Source organism: Accipiter gentilis, chromosome 19 (genome assembly GCF_929443795.1).
Source record: "Accipiter gentilis chromosome 19, bAccGen1.1, whole genome shotgun sequence".
Classification (NCBI taxonomy): Eukaryota; Metazoa; Chordata; class Aves; order Accipitriformes; family Accipitridae; genus Astur; species Astur gentilis.
Genome location: NC_064898.1, coordinates 9,958,194 through 9,984,828, shown reverse-complemented (window position 1 = coordinate 9,984,828; position 26,635 = coordinate 9,958,194). Strand labels below are relative to the sequence as shown.

Sequence of the window (26,635 nt, the reverse complement as noted above, 5' to 3'; positions counted from 1 at the left end):
ATAAATACTGGTATTGTTTTTTTTGAAGCTTAGTTTAACTTCTGTCTAATAAGCTTTTGTAAGTCAGAATGTCGTAGGAATGTTTTATGCGGGGAACTTTAACCTGAAACAAAATTTCTCAACAACAATTGAATGGGGAGTACGCTAATGAGGTATGTCTGCTTATGAGGGCAAGCTTAATACAGTGTGGGGAGAGTCTGAAAGGTGATTCTGGAAAGAGCAAAAATAGCAAGGAATCAAGATAATTTGTGTGGAAAGGCTGATGCTGGTAAGTTGTGCCATTTGAGATACAACTGATGTTGTGATCCAGTACCACACCACCTTTTTGTGGTGGGGATACAGTAGCAGAGGGCATGTAAAGAGTATGAAGGTTTCTAGGAAAGAGAATATTTAGCAAGGAGCTGGTGCATTTTGGGGGAGTCCAAGTGAAGATTGCTAGAGTACATCTTGAAGGGTGGTGGGTAGGGATGACCGTAAGGATAATCACAAATTTCTCCTGGGAAGGCGAGTCATCCAAGGTTATTGCTGTACTGGAAAAGGGAGGTAATGCTTCTCCAGGAGTTGATTCAAAGTCCCTAATATTTACCTCCTGCTCAAAATCACCCCCTTTTGTGTGCAGAGGTAGCCAAGAGAGAATGGTTTTCCTTTGCTTCCTTGTGTGCTTCTCTGCACTTCCCATTTGCTTTGTCCTCACTTTGAGAGTCTCTTGTATTCTGCACTTCAAGTAAGAAGTCTGCACTAAGTCTGTAAAATACAGTCCTGCTCTCTGCAGAATGACTGCTACTTGCTCCATAGAATATTTGGAAGGAAAAAAAAGAAATCTATATAATTTATTTACCCTGTACACAGTTGATATTTGTACTGCATTACAGATTGTGCCTATACCTTCTAAGTAAAAATGGGTCTTACGGCTGAAAAATAACATATCAAACAGTGACTGTCTGCTGGCTTATTTAGAGTGAATGGGCTAATGCACTAATGAAGCAGTTTGCTGCATAGCTGTTAACTCTGCTACAGAAAAATCTTTAGCCAAATGGTTGGTGAATCATTGTCCCTTTAGATGTGGAAGTGACATAATTGCAGTTTTTTACAGGATATGATCTGAAATCTCATGGTAATGCTTTGGAGTAAATGACTTTATAATAATCCAGATGGCAGAACTGGTAACTATCATGTAGGTACCTGGTGGTCAGTAAACTGCTCACCACTATGGTTTTGTCTTGGGTTACATCAGTAAGAATTGCTTATGGCTAGAGGTGCAGTGTGCCCTGAAGCCAGAACGCAGTAATGCTGAAAATTGTTTTGTGGTGGGTATTTAAAATTGTAAGTAGGTGGGGGTTTTTCCCCCCAGTTCACTTTTGAAAGAAAAATATCATTCTTAGATTCATTTTATTTCCCTCTACTTCCTGTCTCTTTAGGAATGTAGTAATTTTCCAGATAAGGTTTTCAGAAGTTTCGAAAGGAGACTCATGTCTGATTTCCTTTAAAAGTAAGTTCATTTCTTGAACCACCCAAGCAATTGAGAAGCACACTAACTGTCCAGAGTTTTGACATCCTTATGATGATTTTGAAAATCCTGTACCAGAAAACAAACTCATGGTGACTCCTTTGGAAATCCAATTGTTGTAATTTTGCAAGTGAAGCACTTAACCCCAAATCTCAAAAAAAAGAAAAAATTGAGTCTGTCTGAACCACAGTCCTTGCAAATGAGCAATCCATGAAACTATGAACAAGTAAAACATGATTGAGCAAATGTTCATAGAAAAGGAATTTCATTTCTGCTGTGGGAAGTGTGCTCGCATTTTCAATTTAAATATTCAGAGTCAAGACTTTTTTAATGGGAAATAACTGCTGCTGCTTTCAACAATTTTTTCTCCCCCAAAGGAGGAGCAATATTTCCTTCCCTGTTTTTTTAAAATCTGGTTTACTGGGTGAATTATTTTTTCTTTAAAGTAAAAGTATGACTTTCTTCACATACATTTTATTTTAAGCAGTGAGAGTGGGACTTATCAAAAGACAAATTTTATTAAAGCAGTGTAAGTAAGTGAGCAGATGGATTCTAAAGTTAATAATCTGTTTTACATAAGCTTGTATTAAACATAGCTATAAAATATATTAAGAAGAAATATTTACTGTTGGACTGGCTCTGTGTAATCTGTAGTTTTGATTACTGAATATTCCAGTTTTATTCTAGCTAAAATATTGATCTCTTTGCACTGATGGCCTGTAGCTGCCTCATTATTTTTCCCGTAGCTGTACTAAATACTGAAACCTACTGATGTTCTAAACAGCAAAGTAGATAAATAAGATAATAAATTATGGCAGTTATCTTCTGGGAACTGCTAAATGGATAGAAAATGTATTATGGTTATGTCCTTGAAAGAAGCTTGCTTGTGCAATGTAGTGTGAACTTTTTATCATGCTTCTTGTCATGTCCTGATTATTGACCACTGAATACCCATAGCTACTTTTTCCGTTTAAAAACAAATCAGTCAAATTTCCTTACTTTATAAGGAAAGTTTCATCTTAGACAAAGCATAAGAGTTAGTTGCACACTAGACTGAAATGAAATATTACCTTTTATCCATAATGATCTCTCAAACTCTGCTTGTCTGTTAGCCTAAACTTGGATATGCTTTTTATGGTTTTCCCGAGAGCAGTTGAAAATAGTAGATAAAAAGAATCTTACCCACATTTCTGTAAATGGCTACAGGAATAAAATCTATTGAATGCATGATAAAAAGTTACTGCACTGTAAAAAGCTGTACTGTTCAAGCATGGAAGCACTGTAAAAAGTGCTTGTAAAAGCATTTCAGATTTTTTTTTCCCTGCCAGAGTAGGATTAAGTCATAGTATCTTCTCCTTCTTGAGACAAATCAAAACAATATCTATGCAGCTGTATAGTGGGATAACATCAGTTTCTGTAGATGCATTAGGAAAAATTACTTACTTGAGTTTTCTTCCTGTTATATATGATCTTTCACGATCTTGGAAAAAAATATGCATATGGAATGCTGTAAACATTATCTCAAAGTAATATACTTTGTGGTTTTAAATTGAGTGACTTGTGCAGAAGGCTGTTCTAACAAACTGGTCTGTTTGCAACAGCTGTATCTGACTGCATTATCACAGTTAAGAACTTGAGAGAATACTTTGGAGAAGAGAGCTTTAAATTACTCTTTATTTCAAGTGGTTCCATCTTGGATTACTGTTTTGAATAGAAAAAGATCACTAGCAATGCAGAGAACATGGATGTCTTTCCACTCAGCAGTGTTTCTTATGTAGGATCTTTTTAGGAAAGAATTTTTCTGATGGAAAGTTTTAAGAGGATGTTTTTGTTTCATCTAGAATAAGATGTGTCAATGTGAATGCACATGTTCAAAATTTGTTTTCCACATTGGCAGTTGGTCTGCCATTGTTCCTGGTTTTCTTGCTTTTCCTAACTTTTTCTTTGCTGTTAAAACTCTCTCCAGCTGCCTTTATATTCTGGAGTTGTGCGCTTTCTGGGTAAGTGGTATTTGCGATTCTTCCAGCTGTGATCAATGAGCGGCTCCTGGCACAATGTGAAAACACTTGCAATCAAAATGGGAAACACTTCTCACCATCCCAGAAATCTTGTCTTTCAGACAGATTATTCTTAACTGAACAAATGTCATCTTCCATACGTGACCATTCCCTGAAACTGCTTCAGAAACTACTGTTTTTTTATAAGAGATAAGTATTATCTCTTCTCTAGCTACCTAGATTTTTTTATTTTTTTTTTTTTAATGGGGACCTCTAGTGAGATGGCAATAGGACCAAGATGTTAGCCCATAGAGACTACTTATAAGGAATAGATCTGTCAGCAAAACCTTTTTTGTTGTTGTTGTTTTGTTTTGTTTGTTTGGGTTTTTTGTTTGTTGTTTTTTGGTTTTGATTTTTTTTTTGTTAAGTAGTGATAACAGATTCCTAGGCCTAAACCTGTTTTTTTTCTCTTCCTTTTCTTTCATCTGTTTCAAATTACTTTTTCAAACTCCTGATTTTTCACTACACCAGTTTGCTTGAAATAGAGTGTGTAAAGTTGCTCCAGGTGAGCTAGGTGGGGTTCTCCATCTCACTGGAGTGAGAATGAGCATGGGGCAGACCTGGGGGGGGGGGCCATGGTTGGATTGCAGTGGCCCAGTTGTGCTAACACAAGCTGCTGGGTTGCCACTGTATTCCCAGCTCCAGGCCGTTTTCTTTGGTGTGCCTGGTGGGTCCAGCTTGCTTCTTCACTTAAGGCAATGTAGCAATTTGTGTGTGTTCCCAGGAGCTTAGCTCAGGCTCAAATGGGATAGTTCTTTGGTGGTAGAGAAGTTCAGTAAAGTCCAGCCAAGAGGTGTCTGTCAGGAAAGGATTTCTTAATTTAGGGAAATTTCTGAGGAGGCCACATTCTGTCAATTACAAGGATAGGAATTAAGCCTGAAAATGGACAACCTGCAGGGTTTTTGGCAGTACACATAAAAATGCTTCAGGAATGAGAGTGTGTTATTTAGTTTGTATTGCTTAAATTGGTATGGTCCAGCTATTAACCTATGTACCTGCAACAGACTTCCCCAAAATTCACTGCACTCCCGGTGGGAAAACTGGAGACATCTGTTTGGATGGCAGAAGTAGTCTTCCATCACCAAATGTTGAACCTTTCCTTGCAAATGGCCTGGCACTTAGAGCTCAAATGGTAATGCCACTCCTATCTCTTTGCTTGTGCCTTCATGTGACCTGACTGCGGTGTTGGCCTTGGCGTGATGATGGGGGGGAGATGGGGGGGTCACCACATGTCATGTGTTCCCTTTGGTGGATTCAGAGCATTCTTTGCTAAATCAGTGATACGTTTCCATCAACTCTAGTTTGTGAAACTTCATTGTTAAATTTCAAGGATTTTCAGTAAGCACAAGAGATGTCCAGGTCTGAGCTGTATATTTTGGTGAACAGCTAGCAAGAAACACATTTGCTCACATGTTATCCCTGAAGACTTATTGTTCTGTCTATGCAGAATGCAAAATCCACCTTTATTCAAAAGTAGTACAATTAAATTTAAAGGGAGGGGAAAAGTGTGTAATGTATAAAAACAAAGTTAATTTATAATGATGAAATAACTATAACAAGTAGATTATGTTCATTCCTTCATGTCTGTAAAGTCCAGTGCATTCCTCTAGAAATAATTACTAGTTTGATTTCAGCTTGACTTTCTTTCAAGGATCTTTAAAATATGAGTATTATGGCTCAGATAGGATAGCTAGAACATAAGTTTTCCCAGAGACAGTAGCAGAGTTTTAAATGCAGCTCAGGAGGAGAGATTCATTTGAGTGTTAGAATACAATTAATTGCCTGCCATAGATTTTAAGACAATTAGTATTGTGAATGACAGATGTTTGTTCCACTTTCAAAAAAACTGTCATAAATGAATTTAGAAGTTCTTATAAGCTTGGAAGAATCCTATTGTCCCAGACGAACTCTTAGTATTAAATATAATAAGGCATAGATTTGTTTAAAAAAAATAATCTGCTCTGCTAAAAGCTTTTACTGTTTGTAGTTGCTGATGTTTTAAATTAATATGTAAAAATAGTGTGAGTTCAGTAGTATAAGGTGTATTGAATGCTGTGCTTACTGAAGACTTAATCAAACTTTTTTTCGTATAGGTTATTGTAATAGGTGAAATTTATACTAGATTTTTTTACATTTTGATGGTGCTTAGTATGTTTTTGAAAAATATAGTGCCTGAAGACATGGAGCCAGATTATAGTCTAAGGATTTGTCTCCCACCTCAGATTATTTAGAGATAAGGTAGTTGCTCTAGATTGCTCTGAGCTGTCTTAATAAACCACTTTACTTAGTGGTTTATTAAGGTACAAGAAGTTCATAGGCAGTTCAAAAGATAGTTGATTCAGAACTCGCTTGATGTAAAAGCTCATTTATGTGCATAATTTCATGGTATGGTCAATGGAACAATTCTGTAAAAATATGTGGAACAAACTTCAGTGCAGACTCAAGAAAATAAATGGTCTGTTTTATAAAGGTCAGTGGAAGTCATCTTCTCTGTGACATGAAAGAGAGTCCTTAGTATAAAAGTGGAACTGGTTTGAAGAGGGTGGGGAAAAAGTGGTCCTTTTTGGTTCAGTACTGAAACCCTGTGTTGCATCTAATTCAGGTTGCTCTTTTCTATTCAGTGCTTTGAAAGTTAAGAAGTGCTTCTTAGAAATATTAAGCCCTAATCTTTCTGGAAGCAGAAGTTTGGTTAAGTAATCAACTTCAGAAGTTATTGATAGTTAAATCAGTCGTGTTTGGTCCTAAGGTTTATAAATTCTGTAGACACATGACAGCGTAGAGCTGGAATGTCCTTTTCCTATTCTCTGTTTCTTTAATTTTAGTATCCATCAAAGTTTGCTTTTGACCATCTTTCTGAGTAGATTGGCCAGGTACAGAATGTGTTCGTGATAGCAAAAGTCTTTTAAGAAGGCAACTTCCAAGGACTGCTGAGAATTCAGACTTCAAAGTGAGGTACTTCAGAGTTAAAATTTGTGGAACATGCTTTACCAGTTTTTAATTTCTATATTTTATTTAGTTTTACTGTGTTCAAAGTGAAAGGTCGGATATTTGTAACAGTTTCTCCACTTAACGTTCTTAATGCTGCCAATATCAAACTGTCATTTTGTGCAACAGAGGTACATGAGGAATATAAGATACTACACAAAAAAATAGCCATACTGAGTTCTAAAAGCAAAATTAATCAGTATGTTTCTGTAAAATCAGTGATTTCTTTCAATAGAAGATTTCAATAAATCATAGAAATATTTCCTAAAAGCCTGAAGTATAGGAGTTTGTTATAACATAAGGAAAATAAACACACTCTTGTGGAAAACAGAAAGCATAATTTCTAATCCTTGTAGATTAAACTTTGTTGTCTGATGTACTTTTTTAGTATTTCTCTTTTGTCTGTTTTGTACTTTCACTAGTGCACTTTCTTTTAAAGATTATTTGGGAACTATGGAGTGTTGTATACGCCTTTATAGAATACTACAGATATGATTTTATTGTGAAGCCATTTTAAAAAAAAAATTATAGCAGAGCTACTGTATGAAGTAGAAATGTTAGAATTAAAACATTGTGGATCATTTTTTTGTGGTGGTTGTTCACTTTGAAGACAGCTGAAAAGACTGACCATATTCAAAGATTTCTTGTGTTTTTAACTACAAATTGAGTCCTGATCCTTTCAGGGTCTAATGCTCTGATTAGGTTGAGCCCAGACCCTGGGGTATCGCAAAAAGATGTATCAAACATATCTGGTTCTTTTTATAAAATTATTTCAGCTATTTTTACAAAAAGGTAGGATGATTTGCCTTTATTATTCCTATTTGCAAGAGGTTTTTTTGAGGTTATTCTCTATCCTGTTTTATTTTCCAACATGTACTTTCATAGTGAGTTTATCCTTGTTTACTCCTGTTCAAAGATTGTTCTTAAGCTTAAATGTTTTTTTCCCCATTTCCTGTGTTTATCCCAGATATGTTTACAAGAAAGCTGTCGTATTCCCTTTGATGCTTCATTTAGCTCTTTTAATTTCCTCTCAAAAGATGGACTCTTCATGCTAGTAAGTCTTCTCTGCACATGCTCCATCTGAATTCATCTTGACGTAGTCTGAGAACCTAGAGGTGCACACAGTGTACCATGCAAGTTCACACCACTGCCTTCTGTAGTTGCATTAATCCTTGTCGGCTTTTACTGGCAATAACTTGCCCAAGAGGTCTTAGGGTGTGTATCTGTCTCTTCCATGGCTGCTTGAGCAGTGGGGTTCACAGTCATCCTGTGACGGAAAGTGCCCTATTCCTTTTCTTGTTCTTTCTTCAGTTTGAGCTCTCACTTTAAATTTTAAATTCTGAATAGCCCTTGCACTTTGTGCTATTGACTTTCATCTCATTTTAACATGTCTCAGTTTTGAGGCTATCTCATTCTTTTGAGTAACCTGTTGCTTGTTCTTTTGAGCTGGCGACAGCCTTGTGCCATTGGGACATTTCATCACTAACTCCTCTGGCCAGAGCGGGGACCATGGGACTGATTGGGGAGAATCACTAGTGCCTGGTAATTTGTCTTTCAGCACAGATCATTGTAATCAACATTTGTAACTCTTTTAATCCATGACTTTGTTTTTTTTACTTCAGCTAATACTTTCTAGTGTGGTATTATGTTAAATGTTCCACTGAAATGTAAATGAATTAGTCTGTTATATTGGCTTTGTCTAAAGAGTCAAGAAAACATTTTTATTGCAAATGTGCCTTTGGCATTCCTGTGCAATAATATATTTCTTATTCCAATTTCCATTCCATTTTTGTAATCCATCATTCCTCTAAAGCTTGCTTTTCTGCTGTGCATCCTGTTGAGGTCAGACTGAGGGCCTGTAATGGTCTAGAGTAGCCTGGGTCATATTTCCTTTCCCTTCACCATTTTTTTGTACGTATTGGTATTTCCAATTCTACATCACCTGTCACCTCCAGTAAGAAAGATTTATTTAAAAAAAAATAAAAAAAATCCTTCTACCAGTTTCGTGATTTCATGTGGTAATATTTTCAGAAACCAATGATGGGGATTATCTATAATTTAATGCCTGAATTGGGAAAAAATAGCATAATTCAAAAAAATTTTGTATTTTTTTTGCTTCCAAGTGAGTGGACAGTTTTCATGTCCTAGTTCCTGGAAGCTAAGTTGCCTTTGCCCATATAGTACCTTAGTAAACTTACTGAGAACTGAGTTAACACTGAGGTCATGGAAAGTTTATGTTCAGTATCTACCTCACTCGTACAGCCTAGCAGTCTCATTTTTTTTGTTTGTTTTAATTTTAGTTTTGTTGCTGAGGAATTATTTATTGCTTCCTTCTCAAAGCCTTGGCTTGTGACCATCTCTTTATACCTTCGTCTTCTCACAGTCAGTATGTGTTCTTGGCTGGTGGTAGGAGTTTCCCTTTTTCTTCTCTCTACTCCTGTTCTCCATTTTGAGGTGATAATTCTTCTATTTTGATCTGGACTAGAATTTCTACTCCTTTTCTCTATAGATAAAGGTCTAAATCCTGCCTGAATGTTTTACCATGAGGTCCTCTGGCCTGAATTAATGCAATTTTTACACCTAATTGCCTTGTTTTTAAAGGGAAAGAAAGAAAAGATAATAAACTGAGCAGACTTCTTGAAATCTGCACATTTTTCCAATTGTGTAAAGTGGTAAAGATATTTCCACCTTTGCTGCTGCTTCAGAAGCAACAGAGGAAAATCTTAGTATACTTCAGCATATCAGCTTCCTATACTTCGTTGATTGTATCCTGGCAACTGAAAGTATTTTTAAATGAGTGTTTTGTTTTTTTCATCAGTCTATCATTTTTGTCGGTCTAAAAATTGTAAAACTGAAAACTTCTGACAAACCACCACAGAATTCTAGAGGAGTGAGAAGGACTGAGAAACTGGTAATATTTCTTTTAAATGCAACAACATCACCTTCATGAGTGCTTTCTTCTAGCAGCATCCCCTAACATGTAAGGCATTCAAGACTGAGTTGTATGCAAACTCTTGAAGGCGTAAGCTCTGAGTAGAGGTGTTTGGGACCAGCTGACTGTGGCCATACAGTGTGTCCTTCACTTGTAAATTTGCTCTGAGCCCTTGACATATTCTTAACTCTCTCTCATAATTAAGCACTGGGAGTTAGGCAGAGTTCAGATGATCTGATTATATATTGTTGAAACAATTGAAAACTTGTAATTGCTTCTGCTGCAGATAGAGATGTGTATGATTTTTAAATAATCTTTTAAAAAACAGGTTGAAAATACTGATTTGTTAAAAGCACAGACCTGCAAAGAAAGGAGGTGTGGAGGCTTTCAGCTCAAAGGCAAAATGTTTCAAAAGACATGGGAAGGCAGATTTAAACTGCAGACAATTTTGGAACCCTAGGACGAGTACTTGCTAGTGCACTGAGATTTAGTACCTCTTTATATAGATGGCTATGCTTATGGTTATCAAACTCTTTCATACAACTTTAGGTGGGCATCCTTTTTGGCAGGGATTTTGGCCAGGGCATTTCTGTAGTGGAATAAAAGCAAAACCCTGGAAGGCTGATTCAGTCCCATCGGCTGTGCTGGTTCAAAGGGATGTTGGACCCTCCAGTATTTATTCTCATCATGATTTACTGGATCTGGAGGGCAGCGTTGCTCTATGTACTTTGTGTACTTGTGGTGGCAGTGGCACCAGGCACATGAGCGTGTTTTTCCTGTACAGGAATCCAGAGGGTAGATGCACTTTTCCTCCTGTTTATCAATGCTTGAGGTTCTTATTGTGTACCTTAAGATCTCAGAGTAAGTTCTGCTACTTTTCTTATCTGAGTTCTCAAATGTATTTTAGGTGCATTTCCATCTTGCAGCATGGTTTTGATGCTGGCTAGCTGTTACTAAAAGGGCTGCATGTCCCTGCTTTGCCAGCTCTTCTCCCGTCCATGAGCCTGCAGGAGTGCTCGTCTGACCCTGGGAGTGAAAATAGCAGAACATGACTTGCAGCTGTCTTAGTCTTAGCTTTCTGCCAGTTTTAAATCCTTGAAGCAGCTTTTCTCAGGGTTGGGAAAGGACCTGTGCTAGCGAAGGGCAGCAATGAGAGTGTTTGAAGGAGCGGCACACAGGAACTACAAGACCATTTCTGGCAGCAATTTTAGTCTGTATTGAATACATGGAGAAAGGGATCAAAATACTTAACCTTTTTTGTAAAGAAGAAAAACAGTAGGCATTATTTTTTTTTTAATGGTTGTTAATACTGTGGCTTCTCCGTCAGCCTTTTAGCTGTGAAGAAGTTCTGTCTTACCAGATTATCCTTGATCGACACTTATATGGTTGGAAGAAACCAACTACGTTCTTCTCGGGTCTCTTGCCAGCAACTCGCAACTTGCTCAGTTGACCCCTCTTTTTTTTCCTCCTCTTCTGTGGTGTGTTTTCCTCATGTTTGCTGTGCTGCCACCTTCACCCCAGCTGGGTCTGCCACGCTGAGCTGGTGGTTTGGTGTATGGGATTGTGGGGGAGGCCCTGATGCGGTTCTGAGATAGCCTGTCCTCTCCCCATTTGGGAGCTAAATTCAAATAAGCCTCATCTTGAATATGAACCCTCACAGACTGCCGACTAGTATTGCCTCTTCTTTCTTTTTTAAGCGGCCCGAGTAGTGCCGTGCCTGGGTGGAGGCCAGATGAATGCTTTTACTTGTGTTGGCTCTTGTGCATTGAGAGAAATGCATTTAGAGGCGTCTAAAGGGGAAGGAGTATGTGCCATCTGTGTCAATCTAAAGATGAAATAACTCTTTAAAAAATAATGATGGTTATCACTAATTCACTGCTGAAAAACTTAACACTGCTCAAGTGAACAAAAATCAATTTGGGGTATTTTTTAAAAAGATATGCAGTCTTTGCTATTTGCAGTCATAGCCTGTGAAGGATACCATTGTGGTGTGGTAATTAAATGGGCATAGTTTTTGGTTTTAACACATGCAAAATGAGGAAGAAAGCAAGCTGAGATAAATGTATTTATCTTTGCAAAGTGACTTTCTTGTTACTTTCTGATGGCAGATCAGGAGAATGTAGTGAACAAAACGTTTTAAGAAGCTTCAGCCTTGGCTGCCACTGTGTTCTTGGAGCCACATGTGGTGGCTTTTGAGGGAGAAAGGGAATGTCACACTAGTCACGGATGGTATAATATATTCAACCTTAAAGAAAAACAGCATGAAAGCATGGTCTTCTCATCTCACCTTTTGAGCTAAGATTCCTCTTCAGAGTACTTTTAAGCTGTAAGTTTAATGATGTTATGGCGTTTATGTAAGCCTTGGCTGCCTTAATGATTATGCAGAGAAGTCTTTTTTTTTTTTTTTTAATTTTAGAATAGCTGTGTCTTAACTACTAGAAAATACAGTTGCATTAAAAAAAAGGATCTTTATTCTTCGACTAAAAAAGCCCCACATTTTCAGTTCATTAAATGTCAGCTCAGCGTTGCCTTCTTGCTGTATTGTTCAGTGATAACATTTCTTTCAATATTTCAATTTAACTGTCTTGCACTAAGATATTAAGTGCGGCCTGGAAGAGAAGGAGCAATTCTGGTTCTTCTGGAGACTGAAAAATTACAAGTTCTAGAACAAAGCATGTTCTCAGCACACTTGAATGCTTAAGGGTACTTTTCATCCAAAACAAGGCAGCTGTCCCCTCCCCTTTCTACTTGTCTCCCCTCACCCCCATTTTGAGTGTGGGCCTTGTTTTATGTTGTGTATTAGTGGGGGATGAATAAGCAGGATCTTCCGCCTGCTGGAAAGTGAGAAAAGATCTCAACATTGTCATTGTTGGAGATCTGCAATAGAAAAAAAGATGCAAAGCAGGTACAGGTTTTCCTAGCTCCTCAACTCCATATTAATGTATTATGGAGTTTGGGCTGGCGTTGGTTTGGTTGGTTGATGTTTTGGGTTGGTTTGGTTGGTTGGTTTTGGTTTTTTTTGGAAGTGACAGACAAAAGATGGGAACATTTGAAGTAGTTTGTAATTTGGTTCAATATCAAAGACATGTTCATGCTCTTATTTCTAATTTGCCATGTTTTGTTGGAAATAGCATCTTCATGATGGCCTTTACTTGCTCACAAAAATGGAAGCTCTGGAATAGGGAGGATGAATAGCAGTCAACAAAATCATGTTATTTGCTTGTTAATTGATGTCGTATGAGGAACGCTCTTTCATTTTACTAAGATGTAATACCCAGCAAGCAGCTCGTACTTCTTTTGGCTGTAGAAGTGCTGGAGAATTTGGTGGTTACTGTGCATCTCTGTTGGATTTTACTGGAGGAAGATTGTGTTGTAATGATGCATTACCTCCTAATGACAGGGAGGAATGGAATGAAAACTTTATGTCTTGATCCGGCACTGTAGTTACTAGTGGTATTAATCGTTATTGTATACTTCTTGTATACTTTCAGTCTGAGGCAGTCTTTTGAGTTATTAGGATATCTTAGCTTGTACATGTTTCTTTAAAATAAATTTTTCTATCAACCTTGGCCCCAAGAATAAACAAAAGCTATGTTAATATGTTTGGGTTTGAATTACAGTCTTCTGGAATGTCTTTATCTTAATTTAGTCAGGCATACTCAATTATAACTGAATTTACTTTTTTGCCTAGAAATATGTAAAGTAGTTCACTATTCTCTGTTACAACTTTCTCTTAAATAAACTGCATGAGAAATCATGGTTTTGTGTTGCTAAAGGCCTAATGCATTAGAAAGGGATATTGTTGCTGCTTATGCTCACAGATAATGGAGATTTTCAGGCTAATGCAGTAGCTGTACTGAAAAGTTCTGTGGTCCAGTGCATTAAATAGAGACATCTTTCAGAGTGAGATATTATCTAATTACTATAACTCACAAAATTCTTAAATAGTGGCTTAGCCTGTATTAGATCTTACAATGATAAACTTGGTTATAATTTTTTGCCTTATTTCTTATATAATATTCTTAGACTTAAAGATTTGGAAAATGAGGTACAGTGATTTTGCAGGTTAATGACAAAAACTTTATTGGTGTATGCAGATACTAGAGTTGTGTGTACAATTACATAATTTATAGTACTCAAAACCAATGTTTGTTTTCTGGGCTGAGGGATCTTGGCTCTTCACTAAAGCATTCTTTAAAATCTTCCTGTTCTGTGGAGGAGTCAGAGAGATTTAAAAAAAAAAAACAAAAAAAAAGGCAATCAGAGGGAGAGAGAAAGATAGGGAGGAAAAAAGCATGAAAAATTGATTGTGCAGTGCTGCTTATTAATGAATTTTTATGGTATTGTGGGATTTTTATATCAGGGTAAAACATTAACTTTTTTTTTAATATAGAAAATGAAAGCAATGAAAATTTTCTCAGGGATGGAAGGATACAGGTGCACTTTTTAATTTTTTTTTTTTTAATAATTTTCAGGATTGGGTTTAAATTTGTAGATGATAAATGCTTCTGTGAGGATACAGGAATTGTATTTCAGAAAACGTTCCAGGAGTAGGGATGGTACCCAGGCATTTCTGAATTACCTGTAAATAAACAAGAAGAAATAGTTAAAGGAGAAGTAAACCTCTTAAAATGAATGGGGATAGGGATGAGTGTGGAATAAAAAATCCTTTCTCTCATCTAAATTCATAGTTGAAAGTGCAGAGCTACTGATGGAACCCCCAATGTCCTGCAAGGATAGTTTGTGTTGAAAATGCTGGTGTCTCTGCCACTGTTTAGATGGTTATGATTTTAACGTTGTAATTCACCAACTAAATTCAGTAATTTAATGTAAATTTTGCTGTATCAACATTTTTGTTTAATCTTTCCTTTTTTTACTGACTTGCTGTTAAGAGAATCTTCATTCTCTATCTCTGTTTAGCCTTTGTCAAAACTCCTGATTTTAAGTCTTGATAGCACCTGCTGAAATGAACAGTCGTATATCACATGGGATACACATTAATTCGTAGAAAAGGTGTAATAATTCAGTAGAAAATTATTTTAGTTGTTTTCAGAGTTTTAGAAGTATTCTAGAGAAATGCTGCTATGTGGTGTCAGTTAGAAATAGGAGTAAGATTTATCATTGAAGAACATATTTAATAAAGATTTCTGTTCTTAAGTTTGGTTCTTGTCTGTGGTTGGAGAGAAATGCTGGACATGGAGCCATTTACTAGTGTCTCTTTCTCCTTTTTTCTGCCATCATAGTCTATATATGAGTAAAAATGATCTCCTAAATAAATGCCTCTTTTTTAAATACAAGGGTTTGTAGCAAATACCTGTCTAAACATAGAACCAAGCCCATCATGTAAATATATTGCAGAAAATTCCAGGTTTTCTATCAAGTTGTAAGTTGGGAAGTTTTTTAATCCTCACTCTTGCATTTTGTGTTAAATACTGAGATTTTAATCTTAAGTTTAGTTATTTTTAACTTTCGTGGCTTAATTTAATTTGTTTTATAGAAAATAAGTGTGTTGTTTACTAAGACATACTCTTTAACAAAACTCGTGCACCCAAACACAAAACTCTAATGAAATTCAGATTCAGATGTAATCTTCTGTCCTAATGGTGATCAGAAACAAAGGCAAGCGTCATCTAAGCGTGTGGTTGCCATAGTACAGTTCTCTTTGCTATGGTTTCTTGTATCTGTTGCTGTTTCTTTGATCTGAAGGGCAATTTAACTGGGAGTGATAGTGTGGTGAACTGCTGGTCTTGTGGTCTTTGTCCATAATGTGGTTAGCAATATTGAATAGTGGTTATTAGAAGCTTTTCTTATTTCCTTTTTTTTTTAAAATTTACTCCTGTTGCTGTGATTTTGAAAGGATTTGTATCTATGCTATTCAGTATGCTGAGTGCTGTTTTTCTTTGGAATACCAACCTGCATTTATCCTTATCTTCACAACTGTTACTGTAAATGCCATGTTCAGTTCTCTGTGTAGGTTGTTGTACCCTAAAGAAATGGTCTCTTTCAAAATCAACATTCTTTCAATAGGTTTAGAAAGTAAATAATGCATAGGTGTAGCAAGTAATTTAACTGTCAAGAATTTCCTGTTCAAACTGTAATATTGCGTAAGGAATTACCAATGAATAATTTTGATTTCATGCTTTTTCAGTATCTTGGTTGAAATCTTGCATGATACTAGTTAAAAAACCCAAAATAACACAAACATCCACACCCTAAAGAAAAAAACACCCCAAAACAACAGGAACCCCATCAATTCACCCTTTTAATTTAAGCCATCACTTGAAAAATTCAAGATCGTGTTGATCTTGATACTTGACTGATGTGCTCTAAAAGTTCATAGAGGATCAAATAGAACAACATGTAAGGAGTGCTGGTTTTGTCTTTTGAGTACCAACCTGCCTGTTTCCACATCTTCACAACTCTAATGGTGAAAGCTGTGCTCAGTGGCGTATATAGGTGCTATGCAAGTTGGTTGGGTAGTGTCTGTGAATTTAAGCTTCCTAATTTTTAACATGTAATTGAAAAAGAAAAAACTTAGAATACTTCACCAAAGCAAAATTAGCCTCACTTGTATTGCATTAAAAAAACCCCAACACTTGTTAAACAAAAGAAGCTTGTTTTCCTAGGAAAGGTTGGGGGAGTTGTGTTGTGGAAGTGGAGGGATGTTTGGAGGACTTTGCACTGCTGCTTCTCAGTGGCTTTGGCTTGTTCTGGTGTTCATGACAGAGCAAAGTGGCCTGTGGCTTGTGAGCAGTCAGCAGAAATCGGGAAGGACTGAAATAGCTGTCATTGCAGAGAAACAGGCTGGAAATTAAAATAGAGACCACCTACCTACCACAGATCATGAAGGAAGGCAGCATCCATACATCTCCTTGTGGTCATGCTGCATCCTAGGATTTCTGCTTCTCTGGTCCTTCCCTCAATGGGAAGATAGATGTCTGGTTGAGTCAAATTGTGTTACGAAGAGGAAGCTTTTTGGTGTTAGTTTTGTAGGTGCTTGAAGTAATATGGGCTGGACTTCAAAGCCAGTTTATTTTGTTTCTCTTGATGTTTTCCTTCTCATGTTTTGTAATTAATGTGTAAGGTGTGAATTGTGTATCTCACTGCTGCTTCTGTGGTTAGGTACTTGTCAGGAGGAGTCAAAATTTCCCTCTTCTCTAACCTTATCTCCGTTGTAGGTTATCAAAGCCTTGTAGTCTGTGTTCGGGAAGTTTATGGGGTTGAGAGGTAATGCTTTATGGTTAGGCTGCTTTGGACTAGTGGCTGGAGGATACTCAATCTTCTGAAAGTGTAGTGCCTGCCAGATGAAAACCATGTCTGTATGCTCTCCACGGCACGAAGAGGAAGACGGCCCTTCTCTTTGTCTAAGGTTTGGTAGCTTCAATCTGGGAAGGCTGTGTCTTACGCTGTGGGGAATGACTTCTGAGTCTGAACTTGGCTTGACAGGGGGATTAATGTGCTTGGTGATAATACAGATGTGATAATACTTGCTTCTGTTGTGGGCAGTGTCTTGAAGAAATACAAAAGTGTGTGAAATTGAGTACCACATTGATTTTTGTTTCTCAGAGGTGGTTGCCGTTGAATTCTGGGTAAAGTAATGTAATAATGTTGTGAGAGACTGAAAAATATTTCCAGGTACAGCACCATTCTTCCTAGGAATGGTAAGGTATAAGCAGGGGGGAGAAAAAAGTGCAGAAAACCCCTAGAAAAGCAGTAATGCTTGTTATAGCTGACATGACTGGAAAATTGATTATAACTTTTTTTTTCTACTGATATTTTACCCCGCCACAATAATGCAGTCCTGTCTTTAGACAGCTTCTGTAGTGAATATACTGTGCTTGCTTTCACAGGCTTGTTGAGTTGAAATTAAAAAGAAATGATAGTTAGAAACAAAGAAACTTTACATTTGATGATTTGTAACACTCCAAAGGTGAAAGCAAATGTGTTTATCTTGGTTGTGGCGAGAGACTGTAAGTGTTTTGATCCTGAGTTGCTGAGGATTACATACTTAGTCTAAACTATTGACTGTAGAAATTGTATTAATAAGAAAAATTAATTCCATATTAGAAGAGCAAAATTTACTGTCATTTGTGTTTCAGATGCCCTGTCTTTTCAGAAAAAAATTATAATTGAAAAATAGTAAATCTTATGTCTTAAACTTGTCAGTATCTTCATTTAGAAAACCTTTGTCATAGATTCAGCTAAGAATATCAGATCTTTTAAGCCAGAAAACAAAAGCCTGCTTGTTCTTGAGAAAAATAGAAAAGGACGTGAATATTATCTGTATTGTTTCTGATTATGTATCAAAACGTTTGAATTTTCTGTGCTTCTAAGAGCTAGTTTTTATTCTAACTTATTAAATAATCCAGCAAGCCACCTGGCATACGCATGTGCAAAAGGAAGAAGAAATCTAGGCTTTTGATTAGTAACAATAGAAAATCCCCCAACCCTGCAGCTGAGCCTACGTTTTCTGAAATTTTTATAAACTTGAGTGACTCTCTAACTTCTAATGCTTAACTGCTATATACCATTTTAAAGAGGCTGATTATCTGATCTTGTTTGATCAGTGTTGCCACATCTTCATAGAAGAAAAGACTTGAGGGCCTATTTTATTGGGCATAGTGCAAAATGTATATGCTGGTGAACAGCAGGTAGCCTCTCCTCATTGACAGGGAAGCGGATGTGCACTGGCTGGTGCTTTAACTTGCGTTACCAACTTGAGTTCAACTGCAGAATCCTTTTGAAATATTTTTTGATATCTAATAGCAAACATGAAAACCTGTGCCTAGGTCGTGCAGGCCCACTTTGTTCGGATCAACAGCTTATTTGATGGTGTAATTTAGCTTTAGAAATGGATTTACTGAGAGTAGATATTAGTTGAGCAGGTTTTGTTACACAGTGTTTTCTGAGTGAGCCAGTTAGTGTGGGGAGCTGCTATGCCCTCTCAGCTCACTTCAAAATGCCCAGGCCCATGGCTTGTTCTGGTATTAGGGGCGAGGTCTGGTTGTCAGCAGAAACCTTCCATTCACTCATGCCTGCTGACGTGACAGTGCCTCTGCCTGCAAAGCCTCTGACCCCAGATTTCAGCTGTTTACTGAGCAGTTAGAGAGGAGTCATTGCTCCTGCCACAGTTGTATTCTTCACAGCACTTGAGGTTAACTGGAGGAGATCTTTTGGCAGCCTCCAGCAGCTGGTGGCGTCTGGTAAACTCTTTGTGAAGAAAAGAGATGAAGCCATGGAGAGTGTGGGTTAAATGCCAACCTGCTGCTGGTAAATTGTCAGGTATTTTCTAGTACAAAAGGTGAAAATGGGAAATGAGTAAGCAGAATGGCTTGAACACAGGGAACCAAAGGCTGGCACTGAAGATTAGGAAAGCCTGAGGTCTGCTATCCATTGGTGTTATGCTTCTCACAATGGATGAATCAGACTCCTGCTTGATGGGAAATTGATGTTTCAACATAGCTGTTCAAATGTGGGGTCAAAGCAAAGACAGGTGGTGGCATTAGAAATTTGGGTGAGGGCATTAGGTGCTTGGGTGAGGGGTCAAGGGGGTAGTGTGGGTTGCATAGGAGGCCATGAGCTGAGATAGATGTAAGCAACCCACCCTGCATCAAGACTGCAGCCAGTTGGAGGAACTCCTGGCTTCGATATGTTCAAGATAGAGTGGCAGCCACTGTGGGGAGAGGCTCTTGAGATGTAGGGAGTAGATGCTCTGAAAGATGCTACTGGAGACATATGGAGGGAGAGACTTAGGTGACAGAAGAGAGAGACTTTAGGATTTGTCGTGGTTTAACCCCAGCTGGCAACTGAGCATCACACAGCTGCTCACTCTCTTCCCCCCCAGTGGGATGGGGGAGAGAATTGGAAGAGTAAACATGAGAAAACTTGTGGGTTGAGATAAAGATAGTTTAATAGGTAAAGCAGAAGCTGCACACACAAGCAAAGCACAACAAGGAATTCATTCACTGCTTCCCATGGGCAGGCAGGTGTTCAGCCATCTCCAGGAAAGCAGGGCTCCAGCACACATAATGGTGACTTGGGAAGATAAACGCCATCACTCCAAACATCCCCCCTTCCTTCTTCTTCCCCCACCTTTATACACTGAGCGTGGCATCCTATGGTCTGGAATATCCCTTGGGTCAGTTGGGGTCAGCTGTCCCAGCTGTGTCCCCTCCCAGCTCCTTGTGCCCCCCCAGCCTGCTCGCTGGTGGGGTGGGGGGAGAAGCAGCAAAGCCCTTGGCTCTGTGTGAGCACTGCCAGCAGGAACGAAAACATCCCTGTGTTATCAGCACTGTTTCCAGCACAAATCCAAGACATAGCCCCATACTAGCTACTGTGAAGAAAATTAACTCTATCCTAGCCAAAACCAGCACAGAACTATGTAGGGACTCCAGAACAATGTGAGAGAGGTCCCCCGGCGAGGAACAAGCAGCATTTATGGGACCCCACGGTAGCCCCAGGAGTATATACGCCCCATGGCTGACCAGCCTGACTTCTGGACCACGTAGCCTCCCGCTTGGGACAGGGAGGCCATGTCAGGAACCACTGTTTTACCCAGCTTCCCTCCTGGGCTGCATGACTTCTCCTGCTGAACAGCAAAGTTATGTAGTTTGTAAAATTGTGCCTACATCTGTGATGAAAGTGTTTTGGTATTTGAGTCCATTTGATCTTAGACAGTCAGTCAGGAGACGGTGTCTGAAGCTGAGGGAGCCTTGATAGCTGTTGTCTTTGAAGTATGTTCAGTTTAATAAAGCAATGAAAGCATCCTAATTAAAAACACAGTTTAATCATCTCTGGGGTGTGTAGAGTTTTATACTAATGCTCTTTCCTGTATGTTTTTTAAAAACCTGATCTCTTGACTTTCCTTAATACTGCATATTGTAAATCTGCCCAATTCACACAGTGTTCTTATACTGTGCTTTTTAGGTGTATAGTAAGGGAAGTTAGCTTTCCATTTGTTTCCTCCTCCTCTTTGTTTGGAAATTTTGTCCTCCCATTTTTTTCCATGCTACTTTGCAACATCAAAATACTTTTACTTCTCAAAGTCACACATAGGAGAGAGGGGGAACAAGGTACAACTGAAAATGTTGCCTACCTATGCATGCAAAGACATTGGATATTTGTCCTCTTTAGCCAGGAAAACCTTTTTTAAACCAAGAAATGTAAGCAGCTGATATTCACATTTAAATATAATTTTACAAAATATTGATGTACCAATTTGAAAATTTCAGTCACCTTTTTTTTACATTAGCATGTTATGCTGGTACCAATAATACTGGCAGTGCAGAAATGAAAGTTTATTTAAAAAAAAAAAAAGAAACAAAACCAAAAGTAGCTGGTTTTAGTAGCAGAAAATGTTGTGGTGTTAAGAAATATCATCCTACCACCTTGAAGTACATCTCTTAAAATTCTTCCTCTGGTCAATTCCTGTTGTTCTACTAAGTAGTCCATATTTCAAGGTAATGGTTTTATGCTTATGCAGACTCTCAAACAATTTGTGTTTGTAGGATAAGCAACAGGTCTTGCAATAGCGCAACTTTCTGAGCTGTTAAAAGTGTGCCTAAGTAGTAGTAGCTGCACAGTGCAGCAAAATTGTATGACAATACTGAGGATATAAGTGCTGCTACAGTTACTATTTTCTATAATAGATATGGTCATTACTTGACAACACAGTGCAGTAGCTGTCACAAACCATTTTTCCTGTTAGGAAGACTGTAATTTTTCTCTTTTATATTTCATATTTCAGTGCATTAGTGTGCTGGCCATAATGACGGTGACTTTCTGAGTTAATTTTTATTGCTTCCTTTATTTGGTATAGAACATGAAACTGATTAAAATGACCAAAATAAAAAAGAAAAGTGAGAAAAAGAAGTTCATTTTTTCCTTTTTCTCTCTGGTTGCTTTGACCACTTTCTGTTATTTATCAGAATTTTAGGCAGTTTAGTGACTGTTTTTCAGGCACTTTATCCTGAGTAGTGGAGCTTTGCAGTCTTTACAGGATGATGAGTTGTGGGTCTTCTATGGAGTCTCCATGTATTCCTCCAGAATATCTTTTGCTATAAAATAATTTCTGCTATGGCAGTTACTGCTTAAAATGTCCTCTGTGTGTATTGTGACCTGTTAGATGCCTGAACACATACGACCTTTGTTCTTGAAAGGGGAGCTCTCAGAAGAAGAGCTGGAGGTTTGGAATCTCCATGTTTTTGGTTCCATGAAGTTGCCACCAGATGGGTGGCTCTGTGAAACCTATGCAGGCCAAATGTGGATGTGACAATTTATTTTCCACTGCATTTTATAGAAGTAATTAAAGTGATCCTCCCAGAGTTGCAAACCATCTCCATAATGCGAAAATACTCTGGATAAATCCTCAATCTCTGTCAAATATAGAAGTCGCCTCTTCCCCTCTTCTTTCTAACAGCAAGATTGCACACACAAAAAAATCAATGTAACTTCAGTATCAGTGTATTTTATACAGGGATACTGTTTTGCTGATAAATATTTGTTTTTTCTGGTCAGTGTTGCTTTCTCAGTGGTAGCCAGGAAAGAACAACCTCAACCTGTTGGAAAGGGTGTTAATGTCTGAATTTTACAGTCTCTGCTGACTCATTTATTAGTTTCCCTGGTGTCTTCACCACTTTGTTTCACTAGAACTTTTTTCCTATGATGCTAATAACTTCTGTGATTCTAAGTGTTATTTAGTGCTAAGTTTGGTAAACATTTCCTAGCACTGATGTTCTCTACCCTGATGGGACTGCAAGGGACAAGAGTGATGAAATAGGAAGGTTCTTGCATGGCCATTTGCATCCTTCATTGACACAGAAATAACTCAAACTGGTGTCCTGTGTTGCCTGGGGACAACATGATGACAAGTGAGGTGAAAGTGGTAGCTGATCAGTTGTAGCTAACGGCTTCAGTCAGTTATACTGGATTTCGTGTCTGATGAGGCTTGCTAACAGCATAAGCTGGTGAATCTAGTGTCCTTGTCTCAAAAAAGTTAGTGAGATATTTAAATGAGTCAGGTGTCCTGTTGCTGACAGGATTTAAGTTATGCTGAACTGTTATCTGAGTACATGAGTTCCTTGTGATACAGCCTGCTTAAAACACTTTTATGAGAAGGTCTGCTAGCAAATTTTTACTGGAAATTACTCATGTTTTAGAATTATATTTTAATACATCTAATTGCTTTTTAAGAAAGTTTGAAGCAGCTACTCTGACTAGAAAAAAACCCATAAGAACTCTCAATTTTCTTTTATACAGAATGCATCAAAATCAAAGATGAAGAAAAAACCAACTAAAACCCAAGAAGCAAAAAAAATCTTGAAGAAGAAATTTAGAGTCAACACAAAAATAGTCTTTACTGAAGATGGAGAGGTAATATCAATCCAAAATAACTGTATTTTGGTGGGAACTGAGTTTGTAGTTTCTGTAAAGACAAAAATACTTTGTATCTGTATAAAAAGATACACTTTTCAAAAGTGTGTGGTTTTTGTAATTTAAGTTTTGCAGAACTGTTCAGCTTCCATTTAGAATTCAATTCCACTGGGAAAGAGGAATGCTGAGCACTGACCTCTTTTCACCTTTGTATGTATAAGGTACTTGTATGAGAGTTGTTAGTGGATGTACAGAACTGTACCACTTTTCCGCCCGTTATCTTCAGTTTCAAGTGGAATCAAGAGTCTGTTTTTTCCTTGCAGAAATGTAAAAGAATTTTCCTGTAGGTATTTGCCAAAGGATCCCACAAGTCTTGAGTTAATGTACTGGAATGAAAAGTAGTCCCTGGTTTTCTTTCCATCATGCACTACTTCTAGTTTAAATGTTTTGTTAGGAAAGCTAAGGAAGTACCAAATTTTCACCTACTGGTGCTGATGTAGCAGTGCATTGAAATTTGCCAGTAATTTAATTGGATCCTTTAATAGCCCTTGGAAAAATATATTGATTTTATACTGAAAGGAATTACTGTGGGTGCTAGTCACTCTAGGGTTTCATTGTGGCAATAACTTCACTAGCAAGTCTCCATGCTCCATAAACTTTTCTAACATTTGAGTTCACAGTTTCAGATGCTGTACATTGTTTTTCCATTTCCAGCATTAAGAAAAAAGTAGCTTCCCCGCCTCCCCAGCCCCCCCCGATTAATTTCAGTAGGGCATAAAATGAAAGACAGGTCACCTTTGCAAGGATATAATTTGCTTTTGTGACCAAACAAAATAAAACATTTTATATTGCAGGTGAAGGGAGTATAGCCATATAATTACTGATAAAATTTATAAGGTTTTAGAGGTTGCCCCATTGACTGGAAATTATATCTTAAGATATTTTTGGATATTCAAAAACTGTTGTCTCATCTTAAAATACATATGCACATGTTTTATGTATCTATGCAATGAAGCAAAAAGGAGTGAGGATGGAGAAAAAAATAGCACAAGGATTATAGTTAGAAAAGGAGCACAATAGAGAAGGGGTGACTTATTTAAGGAAATGTAAAGTTTGCATCTATGGATGTTGTTCCTGCTTTTTTTCTGAGCTGTGTAAAACTGTGCTTTGAAGTTTTACTGTTCTACTCCCCATGCTTCTCTTTGATAAAATCAAACTCCTTTAAGAAATGTATCTTTCTAGAAAATACAAGTACACAAGCTCCATTTTATGAAAGGAAGTGGAAATGGTAGGTTTGGTTTATCTAGGTGAATAACACCCTGTGTGCATTACGGAGTCCTAAACGTGTTTGGTTTTGCATTTGTACCTGAAAGACACTCTTATGTTTCTGCCATATAGTTTCTTGAGTTACTACTCTACCAATCCATAAGCAAGAATGATTTTTGCAAAGACTACCCCTAGATGATGTCTGCTTATACCATGAGGTATAAGCTATTAGCTCATAACAATAGTGGGGATATTTTTTTGGTGAATATGTAGTCTTTGTCTTTGCTTTAGAATTTCACATATTTAAGGGGAGCTGGATGTGTTCAGCATGTCATCCGTAAGTCAAACTGGAATCATCAAAGATTTCCAATCCAGTTTTCATACAATAACCAATAAAAACCCTCCACATGTGTTCTCCTTGCTTCTCTCAAAATATGAACCTGCAGTCATGGTGTTTTGTGTACTATATGATGAAGGCTTACATTGTTTTTCTCACAGTTAATATGTTGGAATATTGATTGTTTACATGAAAACATACTGTTTAGATTTACTAGTGTTGTGTTCTGTTGCCTATATTTTGGAGAGTCATTTCTTGAAAGCAAATATAATTTTTCTCCCAAAATGACTAGCAGGACTATAAATTATTTGTTTCATTAAGCAAAGAGAGAAGAACAAGTGAATCCATTAAACAGTAACATGGTGTAATGAAGACGTTATTTTCAAATATGCATTTTTGACTGAATGTGATGTTAAATAAGGTATCCGAGTTTGTATTGTGCAAAAGTTTTGTTTGTTTATTTCCTTTGCAAATGGCCTTTTTATTTAGTCTAGAAAAATAATGTATTGGAATATTGAGAGCATCAAAACTTTGATGTGGAAAAAATGTTTCTAACCATTACTTTTCTTGTTGACTTGTGTAATTCAGTTAGTGCAGCAGTGGCCACCTGTGCAAAAATCCAGTTTGACAAAAGCAGATGAGGAAGATGATGCCAGTGGTATCAACTTAGATAAAGTGAAAGAGATACTGAGGGAAGAAGACAAATTTGACAAAGAAGAATACAGGAAGAAAGTAAAGGAAAAACATAGGGTAAGTTGATTTCTACCTCAATTACCGAAGTGTGGAAATAGATACTGTGATACAGATTGTTCAGTGAGGAAAAATACTTAAATATATTGTGAAATAAGTGTAGTACAAGTTCATTTAAATTAATTAGCTTTTTCAGGACTACATTGCACACAGGAAGACTCTCCTGATGTAAGTAGCTGGATAACACAAAGCCTTATGCAATATCAGATGTGGGTAGCAGTGGAGCTTTATTTACAACTTTAAAATCTTGTAAGAGTTCAGTGGGAGCATCATTTTTTTTAAGCGGCGTTCAGTGGAAGGTTTTGTTTCACAAAGGGAAAGTGTTTGGCATACATGCTCTAACAAATACTGAAGATGTTTGGGGGAAGGGGAAGTGAAAGAGAGTTTCTGAAATGTCTTCAGACTACCACTTGCTCAACGTTCAGTATAACATTTCAGGTAGGCAAAAGCGCTAACTTGCATTGGTGTTATTAGGGTTATTAGAATCCGTTTCATGAATTATTCAAATAGTGTCATATAATTTTGGCTGTAATTTGAACACTTCAGTATCTGCAGTCTGGCTTCTCTCTGGCATTTAAAAAACTGTAAATTGCAGACCATAAGTTTGCAAACTGCTTCCGTATTATTTGTCATGGACCAAAGCAGAGTTTTCTCACCTTGTCACATACCAGTCATACGGAACACAGCTGGATGTCTTTGAGTTCAGGGATCATTCTGTTAGTCATTGTGAGAAGGGTTTGGATTTCTCTGGATAATGGATAAATGCAAGATCCCAGGACTATGTGTTATTAAAGGTCTGCTTTATACTCAAAGCTTCTAATTTCCAAAGCATTAAAAAATGTTTTATTGCCCTGCTCGGCAAATGCTGACTTTATCCAGTTAGACTTTATCCACTGATTGCTAGTGATTAGTGCTAGATGTTCTAGTGTCTGTTAAGGTTTGTATTTGAACAAAATAATTTGGAGGGGATTTGTGAAAGTTTCAAGTTATGTTTGGGCGCTGAAGTATTCCAGCAAAAGTCAAAGCATACTTCACACATTTAATTTGCAAGTCTACTCCTATAGTCCTGTTACAGTCGTTTGACATCTACAAAAAAATCTCACCTCTTCTTTCGCATCATGTTGCATTTGAAAGTAGCTGCAAAGAAATAATGTTTTCTGTGCTATAGGTGAAATAGTGAATTTTACAGAAAGCAATGCTATCAGATTTCAAGGATGCAGCTTAATAAACAAGGAAGGAGAGATTGATTTATGACTTTCCAATCAGTCTGCTATTCACTAGCAAATTCATATACTTTCAGTGACACTGTTGTATGTTTGACATCAGACTTCAGTGATTAAATACTTCATCAGCTGGTCTGTTAACACAGCTTCACGTTGTAATACTGAGGAGAACAAATGACATTGATCAGATATTTACCTGCATTAAAA

General features: G+C 37.4%; 1 protein-coding gene across 1 annotated transcript in view; it reads left to right on the top strand.

Annotated features, from left to right (window-relative positions):
- Window positions 1-26,635, top strand: part of DDX10 (DEAD-box helicase 10) — a 202,088-nt gene that overhangs the window by 98,075 nt on the left and 77,378 nt on the right. The window contains exons 14-15 of the mRNA XM_049823686.1: window positions 22,739-22,852; window positions 25,044-25,205. Coding sequence (XP_049679643.1) covers window positions 22,739-22,852; window positions 25,044-25,205 — 276 coding nt within the window. The remainder of the gene's footprint in view (window positions 1-22,738; window positions 22,853-25,043; window positions 25,206-26,635) is intronic.